The sequence below is a fragment of the Podarcis muralis genome, chromosome 17 (assembly GCF_964188315.1).
Source record: "Podarcis muralis chromosome 17, rPodMur119.hap1.1, whole genome shotgun sequence".
Taxonomy (NCBI): Eukaryota; Metazoa; Chordata; class Lepidosauria; order Squamata; family Lacertidae; genus Podarcis; species Podarcis muralis.
The window spans coordinates 41423814-41451479 of NC_135671.1; the positions used below are offsets into that span (position 1 = coordinate 41423814).

Consider the following 27666-nt stretch of genomic DNA (forward strand, 5'->3'; position numbering starts at 1 on the left):
TTGACTGTCTGTCACACATACGGAAGGATGCAGCCACCTCTGGGGTGGGACGAATAAGAGAACAGCCGTCCAGAACACCTCGGCACACTTGACAAGATGCAATCACAGCTCTGCTTGGGCTGTGAAAGGAAATTAGCACCATTTGCTGAATGGGAGCAGCCGTACCCGATTTAGGAACTGCTATTCCCAGAGAGACAGTCGAATGCTGATGAAAAGCAAAGAAGGGAAGGAGTTCTTGGGTTCTGGCTGGAGCTCTGAAGGGAGAAGAAGCAATTTTAGTGCCTGATGGGGCCAGGGCCATAGCTAGGGGGTGGTGAGGTGGGCACCCGCCAGGGGCGCAGGCAATGGGGGGGGGGCACAAAATCAGCTTAAAATATGTCCGTAAATATAAATATTGATTATTGCCTCATAAGAAATGGTTTTAGAGGGTGAATTGAATGGGGGGGGCAGGGTTGGAGGAGAGGCAGAAAGAAGAGCTAATTTGTCCATGGCTAGGGGGAGCAACCTGGACGGTTCTGCCAGGGGCGCAAGATCACCCGGCTACGGCTCTGGGTGGGGCAGGGGAGCCGGAGACTCCCAGGCTATAGGCTCAGGTCAAAGAGCAGACAAAGTGGGGGAGGTATGGGGCTGGAAGCCAGGGCCCCCAGAGTGCTCTGCCCAAGCCTCCCACTGCCTGCTTGCAGAGGGTGGCGTCAGCACCAGGATGAGCGTGAGTCACATCTGCTCTTTGAGGCTGCTTCTCTCCCCTCCCTCCCTCCCTCCCTTCAACAGGATAATGACTTCTCTTCGCTGCTGTAAACCCTTAAAGATGTGCAACTCAGAGAAAGCTCTGGCCATGCACGGCATTATGGGGGGCGGAGGCGCGGCTGAACAAAGCTCCTTGTAGCAGGAAGCGAGAGGAAAATAAACTCAAATGAGACTGCATCTTTCTCTCTCTCTCCGTGTGTAAATGTTAACTCCAGAGAGGCTGCAGAGAAGGGATGCAAGGCACGCCCAGCAGTGGGAGGGAAAGCAATGGCTGCCAAGGGGTGTGTCTTGACAGGTGCTTCTGGTGATAAAGTGTGAAGGGAGACAGGGCAAAAGAACATCCCAGAGGAAGGAGGCATTGCTGAGCACCAGGAGGCCACGGCTCATGCCAAACGGCAGCCCAGTGAAGCAGCCGCTGGGAGTCCAGCTTTGGTCTATGGAAGTGGGGCAGAATCACCAGGGAGGAGCATCACACACACACCCCGGCTCTACTTTTCTTCTTCATGTTAGCCAGCACTATGTAACTAGAAGGCTGCAGCGGTGTGTCAAATGGCGAAGTTGGCCTGCAAGGGGAGCTGGAAGGTGCTGTTTCTCCCTCCAAGTGCTTGGCCTTAGAACTGTACCTGTACCTTGGGGCAGGGGCAGGTAGATGGAGGCAGGGAGCAGAGAAATCTGGGACAGAGGAAAGTGGGTGTTTCATACGCAGGGGGTGGCAGGAAGAAGATGCTGTGCTCTACAACAGGTTAGCCAATGTTTTGAACTGCAGGTCCCATTGTCCCCAACCAGCATGGTCAGTGGTCAGAGATTGCAGGATCCATCGGCTATCCCTTCTCTAGACTATCTGCATTACAAAGCTGAGGACTCAACAGCTAAAAGAGGCACAGAGGGCAGGTATAGGTTCTAGAAAATTCTCCCCCAACCCTCCCCACATCTGCTCCTTCAAACGGTTGCCATTTGCTCATCCTCTTCAACAGTGAAGGACTTTGACCCTGCAAACAGGTGCAAAAGCATTTAGTGAGGATTGAGCACCACTGGTGTTCTCCTTTGCTTGGTGCAACGGGGGGGGGGGGGGGAGGACCGACCACAAACCAGCCACCACCTTGTATCCCTCTCCATCCAGTAAAGGTACAGGGGAGGGTACTGCTTTTGAAAAGGACTGTCCACCCTATAATTTCCAGCAAAGGAAGGAGACAGGAGGAGTCCACCCTATCTTCTGAGATGCATTGTTCATATGCAAACGCAGGAGAAAAGCCCGCGGTGAGTGACCAGGGCACCTCAAAAGGCTCTTCTCTCAGAAAGCTTTGCTGGTTGCCATAGTCCTGTGGCACACGGAACAGAGCTCTGCTCTAATGCAACATGCCCCCACCCCCGCCCGTTTCCCCACCACATGGTAGAGCTCTTCAAGGCCATCCATTCCCATGCTATTATTTACCAGCAACCAGCACTCAGGGAGGGAGGACTGTCACCGCAGCTTTATTGTTATGGCCAGGAAAGAAAGGCAGTGTATCACATGACTAATGGGGAAAGGGGGGTGGGGGCTTCCTCCCTAAAGGTATACCTGAAAAACAGAACAGGTGGTAGAGATTCAGGAATAGAACCACAAGTGCCCTCGATTTCAAGAACACAGATAAAAAATGTGCATATTTCCTATGGTCAATTGTAAACTCTGCAGGCATAAATTTGTCTTCTGTGATTAGCAGGAGTTGCTAAATCTCACCCTCCCTGCCAGTCAGAGTGTTTAAACGTTTCCAAAAAGTTTTGCAACAGGCAGGGTTCTGTCTTGGGCCAGGTCTTATTCAACATCTTTATCAACGACTTGGATGATGGACTCAAGGGCATCCTGATCAAATTTGCAGATGACACCAAACTGGGAGGGGTGGCTAACACCCCAGAGGACAGGATCACACTTCAAAACGACCTTGACAGATTAGAGAACTGGGCCAAAACAAACAAGATGAATTTTAACAGGGAGAAATGTAAAGTATTGCACTTGGGCAAAAAAAATGAGAGGCACAAATACAAGATGGGTGACACCTGGCTTGAGAGCAGTACATGTGAAAAGGATCTAGGAGTCTTGGTTGACCACAAACTTGACATGAGCCAACAGTGTGACGCGGCAGCTAAAAAAGCCAATGCAATTCTGGGCTGCATCAATAGGAGTATAGCATCTAGATCAAGGGAAGTAATAGTGCCACTGTATTCTGCTCTGGTCAGACCTCACCTGGAGTACTGTGTCCAGTTCTGGGCACCACAGTTCAAGAAGGACACTGACAAACTGGAACGTGTCCAGAGGAGGGCAACCAAAATGGTCAAAGGCCTGGAAACGATGCCTTATGAGGAACGGCTAAGGGAGCTGGGCATGTTTAGCCTGGAGAAGAGGAGGTTAAGGGGTGATATGATAGCCATGTTCAAATATATAAAAGGATGTCATATAGAGGAGGGAGAAAGGTTGTTTTCTGCTGCTCCAGAGAAGCGGACACGGAGCAATGGATCCAAACTACAAGAAAGAAGATTCCACCTAAACATTAGGAAGAACTTCCTGACAGTAAGAGCTGTTCGACAGTGGAATTTGCTGCCAAGGAGTGTGGTGGAGTCTCCTTCTTTGGAGGTCTTTAAGCAGAGGCTTGACAACCAGATGTCAGGAGTGCTCTGATGGTGTTTCCTGCTTGGCAGGGGTTTGGACTCGATGGCCCTTGTGGTCTATTCCAACTCTATGATTCTATGATTCAGAAACCCAACAGGCACATTTCCACTTTAGCATGGAGGCACAGACACAGGAAAGCTTCATCTGCTGGACTTCTGCCCTGACATAGCTGCAAACGGTGGAAGAGCTCTGCTGGAAGTGTCTTTCAAAAAAGCCAGCAAGGTAACAAAATCCCCCCCCCCACATGGTGCACATCTCTGCTTTTGTCTTGGGATCCTGGAGGGCTATAATCCAGACTCATGGCCAGTCCTGACAATACTGAGCAAGAGGGACACAGGATAGGCTCTGTAGATACACAGTCAATACACATACAAGGATGGGCAGCGACACACAGGATAAATATAGCACTCCACCGCAAGGCACCAGGAGGGCCATCTGCTCAAGGCCTGGCTTCAGCCAGGAGTGTGTGGTGCTGCCAAATTCTACTATATCCAAGGCAGGGCCAAGGAAAGGCCTGGCCGAAACCGAAGCAGCCCTCAGGCCTCCCATTTCCCTTCGTGACAACAGCAGCTATGAGTCCAAATGCTGATGTTTCCCCCTCCTTTTCAGCATTAGCCTGTTTCTTAACAGGCAGCGCACAGGCTAACTCTTGACTGTGCGCAGCGTCTGCCAGCATCCCAGGGCTCATTGTCGTGTTTCCTCATAACAACATGCACATGCAGCATCTCGACAACACAGCAGCTGGGATGATGGCAGCAGGGATATGTAGCAAATGCAATCGCCCTTGAAGCAGAACATCAAGGGAATGGGGTGGCTGGCCTGGCCTACTCTATACTGTTCAGATTACACACCCCTTTTAGGTGGCTGAACTTTCCCTTTCCAAACCCACCAGGGAGAGAGAGAGAGAGAGAGAGAGAGAGAGAGAGAGAGAGAGAGAGAGAGAGAGAGAGAAGCTGGCAGTAAACACAAATCATCTTGGAAGTTTATTCTCAGCTTAGCCAGACAGGCAGACATCATGGAACTTATTCCTCATCCTCTGGAGGCAGCACAATTTTGCTGGGGTCATAATAATTAGAGTCAAGCACAGGCAGCCCCTGTGCCTCCCGCTCTTTAATTTTCCGTTCAGCTTCTCGACGAGACCACTCTTCCATCCTGGGGGGAGAGACAAAAGAGAGACCAAAGCAGAGTTATTCCAAGGTGTCAACAGTGCCCTGGAAATACAGGAAAGGGCTACGGGGTGCTAGACTCCAACCTTCCCCAGCGTGGGGTCTTGGGACTCTCCTCTCCCCATAGCCCTCCGCAACATAGCCAATGTTCAGGGATGATGGCAGCTGCAGCCTGGCCACATCTGGAGAGCACCAGACCGAGGGAGGCTGTTCTACTGTAATGGGACCTGGCTCCTGCTTTGGGCCAAATAGGGCCAGAGGGGGACAGCAGCCAGGCTGCAAAAATGGGAAGAGGCCAGCTGCAGCCACTTGATGGACTGTAGGGAGGCAAGGTGCTACAGAATTTGGATTTCTTTGGAAGGAGGAAAGGTGAAGGGGTAGAAACACAAGGACACGTAAGTCAGGGGGAGCAGTTTCCCTGGAAGAGACTGAGATGGCCAAGCGGGGTGCAAAGCCTCTTTCCATGAGGCAGAGAAAGTGCAGCATTTGCATGACGATGAGGACCAGAAGCTCTACATTTAGGAAGCCAGGTTCTGCATTAGATACTGAATTCCACTCAAAGTTCAGCATGTGTTGGAGCACAGAAAAGTCATCACAGGCCAAGGCTGTTCGTGTCTTCAAATCAGAGATGGGATTCATATAGAATATTTAGGGGAGACAGATACTGAATGACACTTCTACAGAACTGCTCAAGCCCCACAGCACATTTCTCAGCATGCTTTCTGCTGCTCTAGGACAGGGGTGGGGAACCTTGTGGCCCCTTCAGATACTGATGGACTGCCAGTGCCTCCACCACTGGCTGTTGGCTGTGTTAGCCGGGGCTGATGGGAGTTGTAGTCCAACAACCTCTGGAGAGTCACTAAGTTCTCCAGTTCTGCTCTAGCAATGCATATAGGCACAGCTGATCAAGGAGCACTCGGAGCCGTTTGACTGTTATATCCTGGATGTACCACATTGGCACAAGGAGTTAGGAGTGTGAACCCAATCAAAGCTGCAGCATTAATTATACTGTGCTGAGATCAAGTGCAAAGCAGCTTGCCTTAATTAGTGCTTCATTAAGGAGTCTCCAGACTGCTGCTTAGCCCAGCTCTATTCAGTTTTGAGCTTCCTGTGAAAACATCAGAATCGCTGTGTGTGCATGTGAAAGTGAGAGAGAGAGAGAACAATCCTAGTCCAATTTCCTTATTAAGGTACGGACTGGCATGGCTCTGCCCAACAAATCACCTTTTGCCCCCTGCCTCAGCTGACCCAGGACAGACCAGTCAACCCAGTTGATCAGGCATGGCCCTTGCTTGCATTTGCTCTGGGGCTTCTTGCCTGAGGCTTAGTCAGTGCTCTTAGCAAAGGGCAAGTCCAATGCACACAAGCAGCTGATTCCACATACACAAACACAAACCAGACAGCTGCTTTGGTGGCTCAGAATGCAGTAATGGGACCTGGCCCAGTTTGCAGCCCCTCCCTGCTATTTCCATCTCCTCTTCCAACAGACAGCATGAAGTCAGGCAAATTTAACAGAGGGAGGAAGGCAGGATCCTTTGAACTCTCCCTGCTCTAGTGGCAAAGAGGAGGGAGGCAATGGCGGCAGCATCACCCCCTCCTTCCTAGTCTAGTAGCAGGAGTGAAGCTACCATCTAAGCCAGCATTTCTCAAACTTTTTGAACTCTGTCCTTCTTCCAAAACATCTTTCTATGCAAGCAGCGGCCCTCCCTTTGGCAAGCAGGCACACACAGTCCTCGTGCGCAACTGCACGTATGCAGCCCAGTGGATCAAAATGTGTGCATGCGGGTGCTCACTACTCTGGCCCAGGGAAAAGGGGGGGGGAGGAGAGAAAGATGTGGCCCGAAACTCCCAGTGTGTCCCCTTGCCCCTCCCTTAGTTCACATGCAAAAGCTTGGGTGACTACAAAGCCAAACCTCTGCTATGTCTTCCTGGTGCTGGATTTTCTCCCTCCCTGCGACTCTCATGCCCCCCCCCCCCCAGTCTGTCCCACAGGGTCATCTACTCCATGGGTGAGGAATCTTCTTCAGTGCAGGGCCCACGTTCCCTTGGGGGCAAACTTCTGAGAGCCACATGCCAGTGGCCAAACTGGGCAAAGCAGCAAATATCAATGCTGCCTTTCAGGTACACAGCACTACAGTTTCTGCAGACGCTCACCCCCGCCCCCTTCTGTTCTCCACACAGGAGGACACATTTCCAGCAAGGCAGAATTATTTGGGGTGTGACTCAGGACCACTGAGGAGGGTGGCTGGGGGGAGGGGGAGCTTTGGTTGCTCCCTCTCCAGCAAACCTCAAACTCACCAGCCAGGCAGTTTTATGCACTGCAGTGGAATACATTCTCCAAACAGAGGGCCACACTTCTGCCAATTCTTTGGCCACAGAAATTGCCCTGTAGAGATCTCAAAATGGGAGAGGCAAGATTTCAAGGAAAAAAGTGGAGCAGATATTCATGAGTGGCTGTGAACATTTTTATAAAATACATCAAAAGGACAGAAAGTATTCTGGTTCTGTGTAACTTCAGAAATATGGTTTTATGGTTGCCACTGACAAGTGAAGCAGCACAAAAATTTAGTGACTTTTAGAAGCTGCATTCAGGAGTGCTCTTTTTTGGCAAACATTTAGTAAGCAGAAGTAATAGTTCTTTTGCCTATAGCCATGAGGACTAGACACTTAGTCCCCCCGCCCCAAAATAAGACCACAGAGTATCAGGACTAAGTGCCCATTTTGCATTTCAGCCAGCCATGAGCCACATTCTTTGTATGTCTCTCTCCTCTCACCCTCTGCAAAATGGCATGTCAATAGCTACAACTTCATAAGAAAAGACTGATGTCAGAGTATCCAGTGGGGGGAGTAAGAATGGAAGGGTACACTCTCCACTCCTAGTAGAGGCACTGGAGGGGAACTCAGAAGCAGGCTTTATTGTGGCATTAGCGTTTCATTCAAGACTGATAACCCTGGCCCATAAAGTGCATTTACAAATGAATTTGCTCTCTGTTCCCTTTCGCCCCACCCCCACCCCGCACTCCAGATGTTGTGCCGCTCCTATGGGACAATCCCTTACATGAGAGAACACCACCTGATCAGCCAGCTGAAGGAGGCAGGGGAGGGAGGGGAGGTTGTTGCCCAGAAATGGCCACTCACGACCTGCAGCAAGGACAATAATGCAAAGCATCAGCCTAAAGTAAGTTTAATTATTATTTCCCACTCCGCAACCACAGAGGATCTGCTTTGTCAGCTCATTAAGCGGAATATTAACGGACTGGAAACGGGCTTTCATCTGAAGCTCCCTGGCTGACAAATGGGACTGCAGCAACTCCACAGAGAAAGGGAAAGGGGCCAGGCAGGAGAGAAGCCAGGGAGCAGAGCTCTTTCTCTGTGTAGGAGGGGAGACCTTCTCCCTCCTTCCTGGAAGGAGTCTGAAGTGGAGGCAAGGAGACTTTGTGTGTGTGTAAAAGAGAAATGCCTTTACAGAAAGAAGTGTCTTCAGACAAGGAGTAGTCTCCTGAGATTGCTCTTGTACTTTTATGCCAGCAGATAGGGTAAGAGAGAGTGGCGTACTCCTGCCTTGGTTATTGGCTTTTAGAGTTTGATTGTCTTCTCCAATTGCTAAGCAATTTTATTTGCTCATCACTCCAATAACATTGTTACTGGGTGGCTCATAAATACAGGTGAAACTCGAAAAATTAGAATATCGTGGAAAAGCTTCACTTTTCTTTCAGAACCTCATTATGTAGAGCTGGTGGACGGGCCACACCGAACACTCTAGAAGGAAAAGGCTGTCCTTCCATAACATATCAGCAGTGCCACAGGCTGATAGCATCCATGCCATGCCGCATTGAGGCAGTAATTGATGCAAAGGGGCCCAAACCAAGTACTGAGTACATATGCATGCTTCTACTTCCCAGAGGTCCAATATTGCTCTATTTGCAATCCTTGTTTTGCTGATTTCATTTAATATTCCAATTTTCTGAGATTGTTAATTTGGGGTTTTCATCAGCTGTACGCCATGATCATCACAATTATAACAAGTAAAGGACTGACATATCTCGTTTTGCATGCCCTGAGTCTATCTCATATATTAGTTTCACCTTTTAAGTTGAATTACTGAAATAAATGAACTTTTCCACGATATTCTAATTTTTCAAGTTTCACCTGTATAAGATGATATAATAAAATGTAAATAAACTGTAAGCAGCCCTGGACTTTCAGAAGGGGAGGGAGGCGGGGGGGGGGGAGAGAAAACCTAGGCCCTAAGGGTACTTTCAAACAGCAACAGACTAAAGATGGACCTTACCCGCCCACTGACACCCACCTGCCCAATTGCTGCCAATGTTTGGGGCCTATGCGTGTACCACAGCTTCAAAATCAGGCAGAGTATGGGGCAAAACACACAACAGCGAAAGGGTGTGGCTGGTTGAGATGAGGTCCAGGAACACTCCAGTGGCTGGAACAATGCAGAACAACATTGCAGAGTGGAGAGAAGCTGCACTTTCAAGTCCCAAACTCAGCCACAGACACAACTGGAAAGGGCATAAGCCACTCAACGCTCAGCCTCAGTTCCGCATCTGTAAAATGGGAAGAGTGGGCTGCTTCAAAGGGAAAGCAGATGTCTGTGATCTTTGTGCTAAGACTGCAATTATAACTAAGGATATCCAAAAGAGCTGAGATGCTCATTATAATATGCATTCATCTTTCTCCACTGCCCTCCTCTCCTCTCTTCTCCTCTCCTGTCTGGTCCTCTCCCCTGCCTAAATGCTGTCAGCTCAATTCCCCCATGTCCCCCTCCCCAACTCCAGCAAGCAGAGGCTCCTGCTGCCAACAGGAGTTAGAGGCTCCCCAAAGACCTCGCTAATGAGCCCCATCAATTAGAGAAGAGTTATGTCTTGTGATTTGGCGCCTCCCCAGAACACAAAAAGTAGACAGGCAGGCTCCCACCACTCACAATCAAGACACCGCAGACCTAGGCCGCCTTTTCCCAGGTGTGTGTGGAGGTGGTGGCAGCAGCAGCAGCAAGCCAGACTATTGGTCCATCTATCCCAGCATTTTCACAGTCAACATAACTAGATGCTTTCAGAGAATCAGGGATGCAAAGCAATGACAGATTTTTGGCTGTCACCCTAAACAGTTTAGGAATGCATCGCAAGAGAGAATTTGCAAGTCTGTGCCTCAGAATTTTCGCTACAATAAATGGGCAAAAAAGGTTTCAACTGTGCACTCAGTATTTTTCACAGAAGTCAGTGCCCAGAAGAAAGGCTCCTATGTGTCTGTGATTGACTGCCAGTCACCGAATGAAGGTCCTAAAGGATTACTTTGTCCCTTTTCCATTCTATTTCCAAGAATTCTAGCCTTCAAGGTTTGTTTTTTAACACAAGTTTCTAGTCCCCATTTTTCCAGGAAATGGAAGCCAGTATTTTCTAAGAAAAGTCCATTACCACAGTGTGTATGGAGTATGAATACATCACATTGCTTTACCCCTGCCCCCCGCAAAAACCCATCTTCATTCGTCTTTCCCTTAAAATGATTACATTGATTCAGAGTTAATGCAGAGTACCTGGTATGGGTAGCAGCCAACTCTGTGAGTACTGAATAGAAACTGTGTCTGACAAACAGGACAGGTGCTGTTTGCTCAGAATTACACCAAATATACTCTGCCTGCTAAGTCTTGGTCTTCCTGTGGTTCCTGGGGTCTGATTTGCAGCAGCTGTGGGTGAAACACCATGAAGGCAAAGACAGGACTTGTGATGTATACAGTAATGGTGGGAGCAACCAGGTTTTTTTTCCAGGGAAGCAGAAAGGGCTTCTGCTCCCCACCCCCTTGGCCTTTGTCCTTCTGGGCCTCCCTCTCCTGTGCTGCTTCTCTCACCTTGATGAGCCTGTCACATACCTGGTAGTGGTGGGAAAGCCACTTGAGTAGTGGGGGATGGCAGAGAGAAAAGCCCAGCAAAGCAAGGGAAGAATTAAGCACCCCCCCTCCGTCTGCCACGGGAGCCCACCGCCTCCCCCAGTTCCAGTGTTTCCAGTACCCAGAAAGCTCTGCATTCTCTAAATGCTGAATTCTGCACCCAGTTCTAATTTCTGCAATGCTGCAGTACAAACCATGGAATACGTTCCCTGACCACACCTCTACATTGCTCTCAGTGTACAGCTTTGCAGGCAACCCACCCTTGCCCTTTCAACTCCCAGTTCACCTGTCTGTTTGCCCAACAGGAGCCCTCCACCCCCATTCCTTAGTAACGCAGGACAACTCAAGTCGACAATGTTTAGGAGAACTGGAAGCAGATGGGAAGGAGACAAACAAAGAGACGGGCTCTAGTCTTAGCTGTAAGAGGAATGTGTTGTCTCAGAAGATGAGAAGGAGGAAGCTGCACATCAGGACTCCTGGGTTCCCATCTCAGCTCAAAAGCTGGGGGCAAAGCCTTGCTCATTAGCAATGCTCCTCTACAGGATCTTTTGCAGAGCCAGAACGGATGGGAGCAGGAGCTGCGCAAGCCGCTTCTGATCAGAAGGTTCAATGTGCGTCAGCAGCAGAGAGAGCCAGGCTGTAACCTGCCCCTCCTTGCCAGCCAAAACAGCACGCCTCCCGGCTCTGGGCCTCGGCTCTATCTATATCCCATAAGCTAAATATACACGCGCACACCTAGCTCCAACTAGCGCACTGCCAAAATTACTTCTAGTGGCTCTTGAGCAGCGGTGAATTTCCACAACTTGCCCTCTAAATAGCCTGCCCTGTCTGGAAACAAACCCTTTCGCAAAGCCAGGGCCAGGCTGGGAGGGCTGCTGGGGAGCGGGGATGGAGAAGGGGAGAAGGGGTGGGGGTGGGTGCTCTTGCACAGGCCATAGCTAATGCCTTTAAAACCAGGGTGGGGGACCTGTGTCTGTCCCAGGCTGTTGGGCTCCAGTTCCCATCAGCCCCAGCCAGCGTGGCCCAATGGCTGGAGATAAAGGGAGATGGAGTCTGGAGGCACAGAGGGAGAGGAAAGCTTGTCGTGGATGTTGGACCACCCACCAGCTGCCATTCAGGCACAGCCTGGTGCTCTAACCAGATTTCCAAGGTGCTTCCCTCCCATTTTCTGCTCTCCCTGCCTCCCATGAGCATGGCTGCACATATCCCAAAAACCTCACTTTGACTCACAAGCAAGTATAACCCATTATTCATCCAGCATCCTGAGAAATGCAGCTTCCCTAGAAGAAAAACTATTTTTCTAGCCCTCATTATCACAGAGAAAACACCTGAAGTGTGCAGGAAATACCTCGCAAAGGATGAGAAAAAGCTTCAGCAGGGTGGAGGTGCATTTCTCTCACTGCTCAGCTCACCCAACCCAGCCATCTACCTTCCTTACAAAACAAAAACAAAACTGAGCTGAAAAACTCAATCAGAAAGCAGAATATATTATGAAAAGCTACTTGTAGACGTATCATTTAAAAATTATCATTAGAGGGTCTATGTCTTCTAGATGTAGAATTTGATTTGCAGGTTGTTGTTCTTGAGAAGCACTTAATATGGGTTGTGGCAGATGTAACACTTTTGGTTAAGAGGCTCCAGGACTGTGGGCTTTCTCCCCTCCAGCCTGATTCAGATGTTACACCTACACCAGTTAGCCACAGTTAAACAGGAGCCCTCTAGTCAAGGTGGTATACCTGTTTCATCTGTCCCACTCATTGTACCCTCAGAAGAAGCTAGACTAGGCTGAAAGACAGCGACTGGCCACCCAGGGAGGCTGAATCGTAGTCTAGCACACTTACCACTACAACGGCTTCACTAGCTCCTGGTGGTGGATCATATTGATGCCAATGGAAGACTTCGCTTTGGTTTAAAAGTGGGCTGGAGGGGTTCGCACCCAAGACGGGAGAGCAAGCACTGCTCCTGCAGCCTGCACCATTCTTTTAACCACGGTTGTGAGAGCAAGAACATCCCATCTGTACCAGCCTACCTGCCAACATAGGAGGAAAGGGCAGAAGCGAGGGCAGGCCAGCTTACAAACACACACTGTTCCAAGCAAGCCACGTCCCTTTGACTCCAGCTGGGGGCTGCAGTCCCTGCTGAGCAACCTTGCAAGAGCGATGGTGACAGGCAAAGGTAAGCTGAGCAAAGAATGGACACTTCATTGTTGCATGGTAGATGCTCAAGGACACATTGCAGCCAGGCAAAAACACCTGGGATTTTGGCAGAAATCCAGGGTCCCAGCGAAGGGTGTGGCCTGGGGAGCAGAGGTATAGCCAGTTGAGATAGTGGCCCCCAGGACTGAGTTTCCCCACTCCTTCCTCTGAAACACCCACATTCTTTTTCCTTTTTCTCTTCTCCTTCTTTCTATACCACTTTATATTAGCAATACACCCCAACATTATTTTGTAATATTTCCTAGTTCTCCAGCTGAACTATTTAAAATTTTAAAAGATGATGCTGTTAAGGTGCTACACTCAATATGCCAGCAAATTTGGAAAACTCAGCAGTGGCCAGAAGATTGGAGAAGATCAGTCTACATCCCAGTCCCAAAGAAGGGTAGTGCCAAAGAATGCTCCAACTACCGCACAATTGCACTCATTTCACACGCTAGCAAGGTTATGCTTAAAATTCTACAAGGAAGGCTTAAGCAGTATGTGGATCGAGAACTCCCAGAAGTGCAAGCTGGATTTAGAAGAGGCAGAGGAACCAGAGACCAAATTGCAAACATGCGCTGGATTATGGAGAAAGCTAGAGAGTTCCAGAAAGACATCTACTTCTGCTTCATTGACTATGCAAAAGCCTTTGACTGTGTCGACCACAGCAAACTATGGCAAGTTCTTAAAGAAATGGGAGTGCCTGATCACCTCATCTGTCTCCTGAGAAATCTCTATGTGGGACAAGAAGCTACAGTTAGAACTGGATATGGAACAACTGATTGGTTCAAAATTGGGAAAGGAGTACGACAAGGCTGTATTTTGTCTCCCTGCTTATTTAATTTATATGCAGAATACATCATGCGAAAGGCTGGGCTGGATGAATCCCAAACTGGAATTAAGATTACCGGAAGAAATATCAACAACCTCAGATATGCAGATGACACAACCTTGATGGCAGAAAGTGAGGAAGAATTAAAGAACCTTTTAATGAGGGTGAAAGAGGAGAGCGCAAAATATGGTCTGAAGCTCAACATCAAAAAAACGAAGATCATGGCCACTGGTCCCATCACCTCCTGGCAAATAGAAGGGGAAGAAATGGAGGCAGTGAGAGATTTTACTTTCTTGGGCTCCATGATCACTGCAGATGGTGACAGCAGCCACGAAATTAAAAGACGCCTCCTTCTTGGGAGAAGGGCAATGACAGGCCTAGACAGCATCTTGAGAAGTAGAGACGTCACCTTGCCAACAAAGGTCCGTATAGTTAAAGCCATGGTTTTCCCAGTAGTGATGTATGGAAGTGAGAGCTGGACCATAAAGAAGGCTGATCGCCGAAGAATTGATGCTTTTGAATTATGGTGCTGGAGAAGACTCTTGAGAGTCCCATGGACTGCAAGAAGATCAAACGCATCCATTCTGAAGGAAATCAGTCCTGAGTGCTCACTGGAAGGACAGATCGTGAAGTTGAGGCTCCAGTACTTTGGCCACCTCATGAGAAGAGAAGACTCCCTGGAGAAGACACTGATGCTGGGAAAGATGGAGGGCACAAGGAGAAGGGGGCGACAGAGGACGAGATGGTTGGATAGTGTTTTCGAGGTTACCAGCATGAGTCTGACCAAACTGCGGGAAGTAGTGGAGGACAGAGGTGCCTGGCGTGCTCTGGTCCATGGGGTCACGAAGAGTCGGACACGACTAAACGACTAAACAACAACAAAGTTCTCCTCTTACCATTTATCTAGTTGGTTTCTACTAAGAGCCCTTTGCAAGCCACAAAGCCCTTTTGTATCATTCAGAGGCATTAGCTGCCCTAAACTCCCCGGATAGGACATGATAAAAATAACCAAAAAAAGCCAAGAGCACTCATTAACTACTGGCTCAGGTTGCCCCTCCTAAGGTCACTTGGTCCAGATTATTCTCACACACATACAAATGCAGCGAGGACAATGTTGTTGTGGGAGGAGGGGGGCTCCATTCAGAATATGCAGCCAATTAGCAGGGATATTCCATCCTCCAATCACCACCCTCCATCCCAACCAGATCTTCTGAACCCACAACAATTTTTCACCTTCCTAATTATTGAGGAAAATGGCTTCCAGTCCAGAAACTAGACTTAAGTCCAGGAGGGTATTTTAGTTGGCATGGGAAGGGAAGCGTCTAGTCCTCAATACACCTCCCTTCTCCTAGAAGGCCCATTTTCCTCTACTATCCAGGGTCCTAAGAGGGGGGAGGGAAAGAAGTTTGCTAGCTTCCCACCCTAAAATAATGACTACAGCATCTCTTTCGTAGCCTTTCCCCCTTTTGTTTCCTCTTGCAACATGTTCTTTCCTTGTAAAGCTGAGGGAAGGACCTCCACTCTCAGTAAAAGTGGCTTTCCTATTACAGCTGTTTCTCAGCCACTCTAGCTTTGCAGGGAGAAGCACCCACTGTGGCTCCCACAGTCATGCCCAGGGTGAGAGAAGCCCAAGAGGAGCTGCTTCCACCTTGGGATGGTTGTAGTGGAAAGCCTGGCATGCAGAGGAGGGCAAGAGGAATTTCGCCTGTGCCAATCTGGGAAGCAGAAGGCCTATCCTACTTTGGGGTGCCTAAGTGTTGTGCAATAACATTTAATCAGTCAGATTTAGTGGCAAAGCTTTCTGTGTTCTCCCCCGACCCCCAAGAATAACACCAAGAGGAAGTGGCAATGCACTGGATGAATCCACCGGTGTTCTGAGTGGTTAAGCCTGCACAAACTTGTTGAGGATCATGTACAAGGAAGGGGATTAGGTCCAGAAACCTCACAAATTCCTTCCCAGCTTTGCAGCCCTCCCAGCTAACAGTTGCTGCCTTCTTCATACTCAAGACCTAGGGAGATTGCTGGCAGGGCAAAGCTGCCTCAGTGCCAGAGGCAATTCTGCAAGGCAACATTTCATCGGAATAGACTCTCCAGAAGCCACTTCGGAGAGGGATCAAGAGGGCAGCTATGGGCACAGAGCATATAGGACCCTCAGGCAGTCAAATCCACCTACATCTCCCAAGGATCTTAGACAAGCAGCAGACCGGCCTTTGATTATTTCCCTCTAATTCCCCCCATCTCTTTCCTAAACCTTTCCCTCTGAGCTCCTCAAAGCAAGATCTCTGCCTCACCATAAAAAGGGTACAAAAATGAAGGGAGACTGCTCCAAAACACTGTTGCAAAGCAGACCGTTAGAGGTGAATGGAAGATTTATTGAATCACAAAAATGTCCAAAAGGCCGCACAGTCTTTCTTCAGGGAAATACCTTAAAATAAAATAAAGCTCTCATTAAATTATAGGAGGTTAGTCACATCTAGAGGTACAAATGTTCTAATACTCCATCTTGTACAGTTCTAACAAAATCCTGCCTCTTGAAGTAGGAAAATACACATCCACAACAAGATGACTTAAATATGCCCTAATGGTTAACTGCACAGTAACAGAAAGAGTGAGAAAGCTCAAGAACAACCACACCAAGAGAAAAAAACCCTTTCCAGGGAGATCTGAAGGCAAGTCTCATTCAGATGGGTGACCGCTGAGTCAGGTGTGACCAAGAAAGCCCTGAGCTAATGTCTGGGTGCAGGGCTGCCTATTTGCTAGCAGGCGCAAGGCTGAAGGTTTCGCTGCTGGATTTATAAAACTTAAACAACATGGAACTTGGTTATCTGCAGGAAGACCTTCACCCACATAGGTATGGCGCAGTTCATCTCTTCTGTAACATTTTAATGAAGATTCTGTTCATCTCCCCTGAGGTGTCCCCCCCCCCAGGCTAAAGAGCCCCACATATGTTGGAACTGTAGACGCTCTTGTTCAATAAATATTTGGTGCACCTCTAAGAGTTGGCTTTGCATCACCATTACATGTGTACACCCTGCGACGTATCCAAAACTTACTAAAAGAGGATTTACATTCTTCAAGATCTGAATGGCAGAATATTGTTATATTTGTTCACCACTGACACTTCTCTCCCTGGGCTACTGGACTTCTAGCGTGAGAATTTCGCCTCTGGAAAGGAGGTGGAGAATGCACAATACAGGGCTAAGATAAACAACTGTGATCTGGTGCTGATATGTGTAAAAGAAAGGTTTAGAAGGAAACAAGACAAAAGGTTTCCTCTTCAGGTAAGCCTGGCCCCTGGCCCCTCTTCTCTGACTAACTAACTGCAAGTAGTTGGGAGGAATGTTTTTGCAAAAAATCTCAGAAACCTCATCAGGAGGGCTTTAAACTGACTAATGTGGGGGAGGGAGACAGTGCTCCTGAAGGTAGGAGTCTATCAATTGATGAAGATGATCATCCAAATGTCATAGACCGAATGGAGCAAAGAGCATGCAGACCTAGTGGTGGGAGGAGAAAATCCTTAAATAAGAGACACGGGGGAATGATTAATGGACTTCAATGTCTGTACACTAATGCGCAAAGCATGGGAAATAAACAAGATGAGCTTGAGCTCCTGGTACAGCAAACTAAATATGACATAATAGGAATCACTGAAACCTGGTGGGATAAATCCCACGATTGGAATGTAATAATGGAGGGATACAATCTATTTCAAAGAAACAGACCAGACAAGAAAGGAGGAGGAGTGGCGTTATATGTCAGGGATGTGTATACCTGTGAAGAGATCCAAGATTTAGAACCTCAAAGCCAAAGTGAGAGCATTTGGGTCAAAATTAAGGGAGAGAAGAATAACAGTGACCTCATTGTGGGAGTTTACTATAGATCCCCAAGCCAAACGGAGGACATAGATGATGCCTTCCTGGAACAGATGGCCAAGCATGCAAAAGGAAGGGAGATAGTAGTAATGGGGGACTTCAATTACCCGGATATTTGTTGGATGTCAAACTCAGCCAAGAGCATAAGGTCAAACAGATTCCTCACTGCCCTTGCAGACAACTTCATTGTCCAAAAAGTGGGAGAAGCAACAAGAGGAACAGCCATTTTAGATCTGGTCCTAACCAATGTTGATGACCTGGTTAGTGGGGTAGAAGTGGAAGGATCAATAGGCGCGAGTGATCATGCTCTTCTGAAGTTTACTATACAGCGGAAAGGAGCAGCCAAGCATACTAGGACTCAATTTCTCGACTTTAAGAAAGCCGACTTCATAAAGCTTAGGGAAGTGCTGGGTGAGATCCCATGGACAGTAATACTAAAAGGAAAGGGAGTTCAAGATGGCTGGGAGTTTGTTAAGAGGGAGATAGTAAAAGCACAACTTCAGGCAATACCAATGAGACGGAAACATGGAAGATGCCTAAAGAAGCCAGGGTGGCTATCTAAAGAACTTTTAACTGAGTTAAGATTAAAAAAGGATGTGTACAAAAAATGGAAAAGGGGGGAAACCACCAAAGAGGAATTCAAACAAATAGCCAGCACGTGTAGACACAAAGTCAGAAAAGCTAAAGCACAAAATGAACTCAGGCTTGCTAGAGAGGTTAAAAGCAACAAAAAAGGCTTTTATGGGTATGTTCGTAGCAAAAGGAAGAACAAAGAAACTGTGGGGTCACTCAGAGGAGAAGATGGTGAAATGCAAACAGGGGACACAGAAAGGGCTGAACTCCTCAATGCCTTCTTTGCCTCAGTCTTCTCCGATAAAGAAAACAATGCCCGACCTGAAGAATTTGGAGCAAATGATTCAGCAGAGGAAACACAGCCCAGAATAACTAAGGAGATAGTACAAGAATACTTGGCTAGTCTAGATGTATTCAAGTCTCCAGGGCCAGATGAACTTCATCCAAGAGTATTAAAAGAACTGGCAGATGTGATTTCAGAACCACTGGCAGTCATCTTTGAGAATTCCTGGAGAACAGGCGAAGTCCCGGCAGACTGGAGGAGGGCAAATGTTGTCCCTATTTTCAAAAAGGGGAAAAGAGAGGACCCAAATAATTACCGCCCAGTCAGTCTGACATCAATACCAGGGAAGATTCTGGAGCAGATCATTAAGCAAACAGTCTGTGAGCACCTAGAAAGGAATGCTGTGATCACCAATAGTCAGCATGGATTTCTGAAAAATAAGTCATGTCAGACTAACCTGATCTCGTTTTTTGACAGAATTACAAGCCTGGTAGATGAAGGGAACGCAGTGGATGTAGTCTACCTTGATTTCAGCAAGGCATTTGACAAGGTGCCCCATGATATTCTTGTAAAGAAGCTGGTAAAATGCGGAATTGACTATGCTACCACTCAGTGGATTTGTAACTGGCTGACTGACCGAACCCAAAGGGTGCTCATCAATGGTTCCTCTTCATCCTGGAGAAGAGTGACTAGTGGGGTGCCACAGGGTTCTGTCTTGGGCCCGGTCTTATTCAACATCTTTATCAACGACTTGGATGATGGACTCAAGGGCATCCTGATCAAATTTGCAGATGACACCAAACTGGGAGGGGTGGCTAACACCCCAGAGGACAGGATCACACTTCAAAACGACCTTGACAGATTAGAGAACTGGGCCAAAACAAACAAGATGAATTTTAACAGGGAGAAATGTAAAGTATTGCACTTGGGCAAAAAAAATGAGAGGCACAAATGCAAGATGGGTGACACCTGGCTTGAGAGCAGTACATGTGAAAAGGATCTAGGAGTCTTGGTTGACCACAAACTTGACATGAGCCAACAGTGTGACGCGGCAGCTAAAAAAGCCAATGCAATTCTGGGCCTCATCAATAGGAGTATAGCATCTAGATCAAGGGAAGTAATAGTGCCACTGTATTCTGCTCTGGTCAGACCTCACCTGGAGTACTGTGTCCAGTTCTGGGCACCACAGTTCAAGAAGGACACTGACAAACTGGAACGTGTCCAGAGGAGGGCAACCAAAATGGTCAAAGGCCTGGAAATGATGCCTTATGAGGAACGGCTAAGGGAGCTGGGCATGTTTAGCCTGGAGAAGAGGAGGTTAAGGGGTGATATGATAGCCATGTTCAAATATATAAAAGGATGTCACATAGAGGAGGGAGAAAGGTTGTTTTCTGCTGCTCCAGAGAAGCGGACACGGAGCAATGGATCCAAACTACAAGAAAGAAGATTCCACCTAAACATTAGGAAGAACTTCCTGACAGTAAGAGCTGTTCGACAGTGGAATTTGCTGCCAAGGAGTGTGGTGGAGTCTCCTTCTTTGGAGGTCTTTAAGCAGAGGCTTGACAACCATATGTCAGGAGTGCTCTGATGGTGTTTCCTGCTTGGCAGGGGGTTGGACTCGATGGCCCTTGTGGTCTCTTCCAACTCTATGATTCTATGATTCTATGATTCTATTCTATGATTCTATGATTCTAGTGAGATGGATTCTTATAGACTTATTCCTTCCCAGCACAGAAAACACTTGTGCTATTGGGAAGGGAAATGATAGATATATTCCATTTGGTTTGAAGATGTTACTTGCATTAATTTTGTACTAGCAAAATCCTTGATGTTTGTGTACTCTTAAAACATATCCTTGTAGATTGGGGATTAATGTATGGGCAACAAAAGTGGTGGCTAAGGAATGTCTACCTTGAGCCTCAGAGGATACATACCCAACACCTATTACATAATGTTCTGGGGGCCTCATTCTCCTGACTACGTTTGAACATATTTCATATGGGCATAAAGTTCGTCGGGATACTGATTTGGACTTCTAGAGGGCTTATATTAATTTATATGTTTAATTTAAGATTTGTGTACTGACAGTCATTGTATCAGCAATGTGAACTGATGGTGGTCTACTGTTATTATTAGCATTATTTGTGTAATATTATTATTCCCGTTTCTTTTTAAAATTGTCATTTATCTTCTTTTTCCTTTTTCCTTTCCTTGTCTAATTTGAAATAAAATAACAACAGCAACAACAAAAGGGAAATCCGAAGATCAGGAGGAGTCTGAAAACAGGGACAGAAGGGGTGGATCACTTCATGAGGAAGCAGGATGAGAGGAAGGGGTTGGGAGATCCAGGATGTGCTTCAGGAAATGAATGGACTTATGGGGAAGCTACAGGTCAGAAGCAGAGGAGCTGCTGTGCTAGTGATGAGACTGGCTGCCCTGCCCCAAAACATCTGGACCGAAGAATCTCTGCAGGAATGGCCCAAGACATCTTGGTGCCTGAGGCAAACCTCAAAATGCACCCCACCCCCCCAGCCACAGAAGCGGGGATAAAGTAGCTCTACATCAGAAACAAGGAGGCAAGTGAAGCTGTACATCAGAAAAAGGGCGGGGAATCAAATCAACCTCGCTCAATGGCTGAAGTGAGAAACAAAGGCTGTTGCAGGGTGGGACGAAGCTCTGAATCATGCCAAGTGGGAGCAGAGCCCAGAAGACTCTGGAGAGCAGCCACCACGCTTTCCTCCCCAGGGGTGGGATGAGACCAGCAGTGCTTCCTATTCGCGGAGAGACTGCATGGTGGAAGGCTGCTGAGGAGGCAGTAGATCCGGCCTCCAGGGAGCACACAGCAGCTGGCACTGCCACCGTGGCAGCAGCCTTAGCAATGCATTCCTTGGGTGTCAGATCTGCTGCCCTGGTGGATCCTGCTGCCTGAGGTGGTTGCCTCATCTTGCCTCATGAGTGGGCTGCCCTGAGTCTCTGTGTGAGGGATGAAAAGCCTGCAAGTCTCAGCACAGCTTGGAACAATGTTTCCCAAACGGACCTTACCCGTAGTCCGGCAGATAGCACACGAAGGTGGAGCCCAATACAATGGTAATGGATATGCCAAAAAAGAAGGCTACGCGCATGCTCCAGACGTCAACGACGGGATCTGGGTCAAAGCCGTGGTAATCTGGGTTCTGGAAGGGAAAGTTGCAAACAGTCAGCCAGCAAGGGTGGAAAAAACAGGTCCTTGTTCTGAGAAAGCCAAGAAGCAGCTCCTATGGTCAGCTAACATACACAGGCCAGTAATTTCTCCTCCTTTTTTTTTGCTGCCCCATAAAAAGTCCTCTGGGCAACTTACAATAAACAAAAACTACAATTATTACTATTAATACTTGTTGTGTTTTACACAGACAGCTCTCAGAGTGGCTTACATAATAAAAACAGAAATAACAAAAAACATTAAAACCAAATATAAGCAGCAATAAAGAAAACATGAAGCAATAAGCGTAATAATAATAATAATAATAATAATAATAATAATGACAGTTCTTATTTGTCTTTGGCACCAGTAATCATCTCCTGCCAAAGCCATGCAGCTTCCATCCTTAGGGAAAGGCTTCTTTGCACTGCATGCTATTTCTACTATATTCAACCCCAACTGCCTGTCTGCCTCCATCCCCACCACAGGTGATACACAGGTGCCCAAAACATCAACTTAAGAAGATGAAATTGCTGAGAGGCCAAAACTGGAAACCTTCAGACACACAGAAGGGCAAAAGTTTAAGGAGAAAAACATGGAAGTGTATGAACCAGTGGATGTGGGTAATCAATCAAGTCTGATACTGCAAAGGGCGCATAGGAAGGTATATACTTCATTTTTTTTCTTCAAAATTTTTATTGATTTTCCACAAAATTAAAAAAAAACCACACTAACAAATAAACAGACAAACATAAATCATAACCTTATTAGAAATAATCTTCTTAACATTGTTAAGTGACTTCCTCGTATCCCCTTAGTTGAATTTCAATGTATATCACTTTAACGGTTTTCCAAATCAAAGTTCTTAAAATCTTAACTTAATCACTTAACATTAGTCTTTCTTCCCAATTCAGCATTAAACATAATAATTCCTCACACTACTTATTTAAATAGCTGGTAATTGTAAACTTTTCCCAATTAATTTAACTTGATGTATTTAGCTAAATAGTCATTGAATTTCTTCCTGATACTCCTCCACATTCTGGTCGCGGACTCTTCCGGTCAGGTTGGCTAGCTCCGAAAAGTCCATCATCTTCATCTGCCATTCTTCCACGGTTGGTATTTCTTGCGTTTTCCACTACTTAGCTAGTAATATTCGAGCAGCAGTTGTGGCATACAAAAATAATTTAACATATTTCTTGGGCAATTCCATACCTGTTATTCCAAGAAGAAAGGCCTCTGGCTTCTTTATAAATGGATATTTCAACATTTTTTTCAATTCATTATAAATCTTTCCCCAGAAGTCTTTCACCTTGGGGCAGGTCCACCACATGTGATAAAAAGTTCCTTCTTTTTCTTTACATTTCCAAGATAGGTTATCACAGTTATGATAAATCTTTGCTAATTTAACAGGGGTCAAATACCATCTGTACATCATTTTCATTATATTCTCCTTTAACATTGTACATGCAGTGAACGTAACCCCTTTCTTCCACAATCTTTCCCAATCCTCAAACATTATGTTATGTCCTACATCTCTTGCCCAATCTATCATTACTGATGTAACTTGTTCATCCTTTGTATGCCACTCCAACAGTAACTTATACATTTTAGACAGATTTTTAACTTTAGAATCCAACAACTCCGTCTCTAACTTGGATTTTTCAGAAGCAAAACCGTTTTTTGTCTTCCTTCCTCATCTTTAAAAGCCAATTTTGGATTCCATTCTTCCGTGATATAGAAAACCACTCCTCTTTTTTTTACAGTGGTGCCCCGCAAGACGAATGCCTCGCAAGACGAAAAACTCGCTAGACGAAAGGGTTTTCCGTTTTTTGAGTCGTTCCGCAAGACGAATTTCCCTATGGGCTTGCTTCGCAAGACGAAACGTCTTGTGAGTTCTTGCAAGTTTGTTTCCTTTTTCTTAAAGCCGCTAAGCTGCTAATAGCCGCTAAGCTGCTAAGCCGTTAAGCCGCTAATAGCCGTGCTTCGCAAGACGAAAAAACCGCAAGACGAAGAGACTCACGGAACGGATTAATTTCGTCTTGCGAGGCACCACTGTACTTTGTCAGAAGAAATAAATGACAAACCATTTGGATCCATTAAGTGGTGGGGGTGGACCATCCAAATTGGTCCCACCTCCCTGCAGAAGGGAAGGGTCTCAGAGAAATCCAGTTGCACCAGGAAGTGATCTGACCATGGCACTTCTTTTGTTTTGCTTTTACTTAGTGTCAGATCACCCACGTCTATAGAGGTGAACACCAGGTCTAAGGCATGTCTGTGACTATGAGTTGGGCCAAACTTATTCAGGGACAGCCCTGTTGAGGCCATGCTTTCCATGAAGTCCTGAGCGGTTCCTTGTAAGGTCGTGTTGGCATGGATGTTAAAAACCCCTAGGACAACCAAGCTAGGTGTCTCCAGGAGAACATCCACCACGACCAAAAGCAGCTCAGGCAGGGAATCCTTGGTGCAGCGGGGAGGTCGGTACACCAAAAGGAATCCTGTACTGCCCCTATTGCCCAACTTCCAGAACATGCACTCAGAGAACTGGGTCTTCCCATTAGGACGCCTGGTGCAAGCTAATATAATAATAATAATAATAATAATAATAATAATAATAATAATAATAATAATAATAATTTATTATTTATACCCCGCCCATCTGGCTGGGCCTCCCCAGCCACTCTGGGCGGCTTCCATAAAAACCAAAAATACAGTAAAATATCACACGTTAAAAACTTCCCTGAACAGGGCTGCCTTAAGATGTCTTCTGAATGTCAGGTAATTATTTATCTCTTTGACATCTGATGGGAGGGCGTTCCACAGGGCGGGCGCCACTACCGAGAAGGCCCTCTACCTGGTTCCCTGTAGCTTTGCTTCTCGCAATGAGGGAACCGCCAGAAGGCCCTCGGCGCTGGACCTCAGCGTCCGGGCAGAATGATGGGGGTGGAGACGCTCCTTCAGGTATACTGGACCGAGGCCGTTTAGGGCTTTAAAGGTCAGCACCAACACTAATGACTGCATCCCCCCTCCCCCCTGCATCCCCCCCTCACCACCCACCTGACCTGGGTTGCTGTGCATTGGAGAAACCTGGTGGACAAGCAGTAGCAAGAACAGGACCATGCGCCTCATCCAACCAAGTCTCTGTTACACATGCCAGGTCAAGTCCTCCATCCACAATCATGGATGGCAGTGGTCTTATGAATCATTGACCTAGTATTGCACAGCAGCACCTTACGGTTATGTGGGTCTCCCTTGTTGATTCCAGTATCCTTCCAGTCAAGACCAGAAACCAAGGCAGGGATAGTCTTCAAACAATGACTAAACCTGCCCAACTTTCAGAACATGCACTCAGAAAACTGGGTCTTCCCATTAGGACACCTGGCGCAAGCTAATGTCTTCCTAAAAATCACTGCATTCCCCCACCTCCTCACCCACCTGACCTGGGTTGCTGTGCATAAGAGAAACCTGGTGGACAAGCAGTAGCCAGGTCAAGTCCTCCTAGTATTGCACAGCAGCGCCTTACGGTTATGTGGGTCTCCCTTGTTGATTCCAGTATCCTTCTGGTCAAGACCAGACCCAGAGGCAGGGATAGTCTTCAAACAATGACTAAACCTGCCTCCTCGGTAATGACGTGGTCTGGTCTTAGATTAACTCCTCCTCCTGTCCGTGATCACTGAGATCAGGTGTCCCAGTGCATCCCCTCCGTGGAACTTGTCCTGGCCATTATGTTGGCTGGGGCCCACTCCCGGGCAGCCCTGACCCTCTCCCCAGAGTGGCCAATGTACTTGCAAATTATTATTATGTATTAAATTTAAATTTAAACCTGAGCTCTCATTTCAAAAACATGTAGGTAGCACCCCCTATTAACAAATAGGAGTCCAAAAGGTGCAAGTTTTGAAGGAATGAAACACCCCCCATCCTGCCCCCCCCTGAAGTCTGACATTTTGGGTGAAATTTAAATATGTGCAATAATTACTTTTTTATCAAACCTAAACTATTTTATATTTGGCATGCTTATGAAATTTACAGAGCAATCTTAAGCATGTTTACTCAGGAGAAAAGCTATGATGTTTAGTATGATTACACCCCTAGAATTTCAGCCTGATGGGTTATATTCAATCCTGCTGTTCCACTAGCACAGCAGACTTCTGCTTGCATAATGGAACTTTCCCCTCTTCTCCCTTGCAGCCCCCCATGCACCCGTAATATATGCTCAAGAGGGGTGGGGGATCCTCTGGAGAAGATTTTGAGGACATGTGGGGAGAGCAGAGCAGAATAAGTCTTTCTCTGTGACTGGAACTTCACGCATGCAATGTTGCATACAACTCCAAATGTATTAATGATTTACGGTGTGATCCTATTTATGTCTACTCAGAAGCAAGCCTCTCTGAGTTCAGTGGGCTTACTCCCAGGCACTCTACATATAGGAGTGTAGCTTTAGTTTTGTACAAGCGAAGGGACAGCAGAAGCAGGTTACTTGCTTCTAGTATCTCCAAATTAAATCAAAGTTCTTCAAAAGACGAGAAGCAGCAATTTGCAAGAAAGCAAAAGCCCCCGCTTGCTCCTTCCATGGAGATGACAGCAACCTAGGTGCAGAAATGCATATTTGATGCAAGTGTTGTAATATTGAGTTTAAACAAGAATTAGCATTCCCTAATCATGTAGATTTACTTGTGTAAAAATCTTTATACGCCTTATTCATTCCAAAAGGGAAAATTATTTCACAGACTCTTTTTTCCAGTGTTCTCTAAAATTTCCAATTTTTCATTGGAGAAATGAATGCAACTTTGGGTTGGAGTCAACCAACAAGTCCCGCGGAAGGACTTCCTTTAGTGCAACAGAGATTTCTCCCCCTCTTCTCCCCCTGTGCCCTTCCCAAATTGGCTCTAGGCGGGTTGGGAGAACGCCCCAGAACAGTGTGCATTAAAAAAAATAAAATTCTTTATTGCTCACAATTATATCTTACGGTATGAATTAATGATTAATGATAAATTAACATGTGCCATTAAGGTAAGATGGGGAATATGCAGGAGAAATGATTTTGAGGAGAAATGGAAGGTGTTTGTAGAATTTGTACTTTTAAAATGGAAAGGGGTCAAACCATTGCAAGAGGTGTTGACATTTTGGGAGGTTGGATAGTTACAATGGAACGGTCTTGGTGATGGGGTGTACATTTTTATTCTTATTTATTTATGATTATTACTCTATCAAAAGAAAGAAATACAAAATCATAACTTTTTTATTTAAAAAGTGTGCAGGTCGGGGAAAGGGGGCTGTTCCGTCTGGCAAGCTGAATTCCGTATGCTGGCAAAGAGCTGCTATGCTCAATTCCTTCCTCTGTGTGTTCAGCAGAGGTCCTGGTCCCACTCCACATTAATTGTTATACAGCAGCCTTTGGCATCCTGGTGCCCTCCAGACGTTTTGGACTACAGCTGAGCTGATTGCGGATGATGGGAGTTATAGTCCAAAACACCTGGAAGGCACTGGATTGGGAAGGGCTCTTTGATAGCCATTTTTGCTGGGCCTGCAATAACTCAAAAGAGTCTACAATGCTGCCAAAACCCTAAGCTATGCAAATGAAAAGAGGAGACAATTACACTGACTTTTGTAAAATATACTAATGGAACTAATGGAGAATGTGTTAAGGGGAGTTAAGCATGATATTCAATAGCTTGGACTAGGCTTGAGCATTTGTGCATATGAGGGGGATTCTTTTGCAGAAACACCCCAGAGTGAGAGCCCTTGTTCTCTAGCTGCTTATTATGTGGCTGCCTCTGAACCTTCAGGCAGCAGCGCTCCCTCCTCGACTCCCCCAGACATGAATGCAGACGTCCCTCCTCAAACCTCAAACATGGTTTGTGTCCAGCCAGCCCTTCAAGCTACAAAGGGATCAGAATCTGCCTGGCATTATTAACCCAAGCAGAGGTGCAGAACTCTTTTGGACACATGTATGCCCTCCAGTGGCTTCTTCTGTAGTGAAACAAGGGGAGGCCAAGCTCCTCAGAGAGGAGAGGCAGACCCAGCACTCAAGCCAGACACACGACACACTGAGCTGCACAATGCCCCGTGCAAAAGGATCAGCACAGCAAGTCTGGAAACGAACAGTGCAACGTGGGGAGAACATGCAGGGGGTCCTGCTTTCCCTAAAGCTCCCTGCCACCCCTGCTTTTTGGCTCAGGTGTGTGGAAGCCCACTGCAGGGACCCTGGGAAAGGAAGAGTGTGGGCTCAGGTGCTCTTTCAAAAATCACTGCTAGACAAAAACAGTTCCAACCTGGG

The 27666-nt window shown here is 46.9% G+C and overlaps 1 protein-coding gene across 1 annotated transcript in view; it reads right to left on the reverse strand.

Annotated features, from left to right (window-relative positions):
• Window positions 1–4361: 4361 nt before the first annotated feature.
• The window catches only part of NDUFB11 (NADH:ubiquinone oxidoreductase subunit B11), a 42755-nt gene continuing 19450 nt past the window's right edge, over window positions 4362–27666 (reverse strand). The window contains exons 2-3 of the mRNA XM_028711913.2: window positions 21254–21384; window positions 4362–4543 (exon numbers count right to left, since the gene is read on the reverse strand). Coding sequence (XP_028567746.2) covers window positions 4414–4543; window positions 21254–21384 — 261 coding nt within the window. The 3' untranslated portion in view covers window positions 4362–4413. The remainder of the gene's footprint in view (window positions 4544–21253; window positions 21385–27666) is intronic.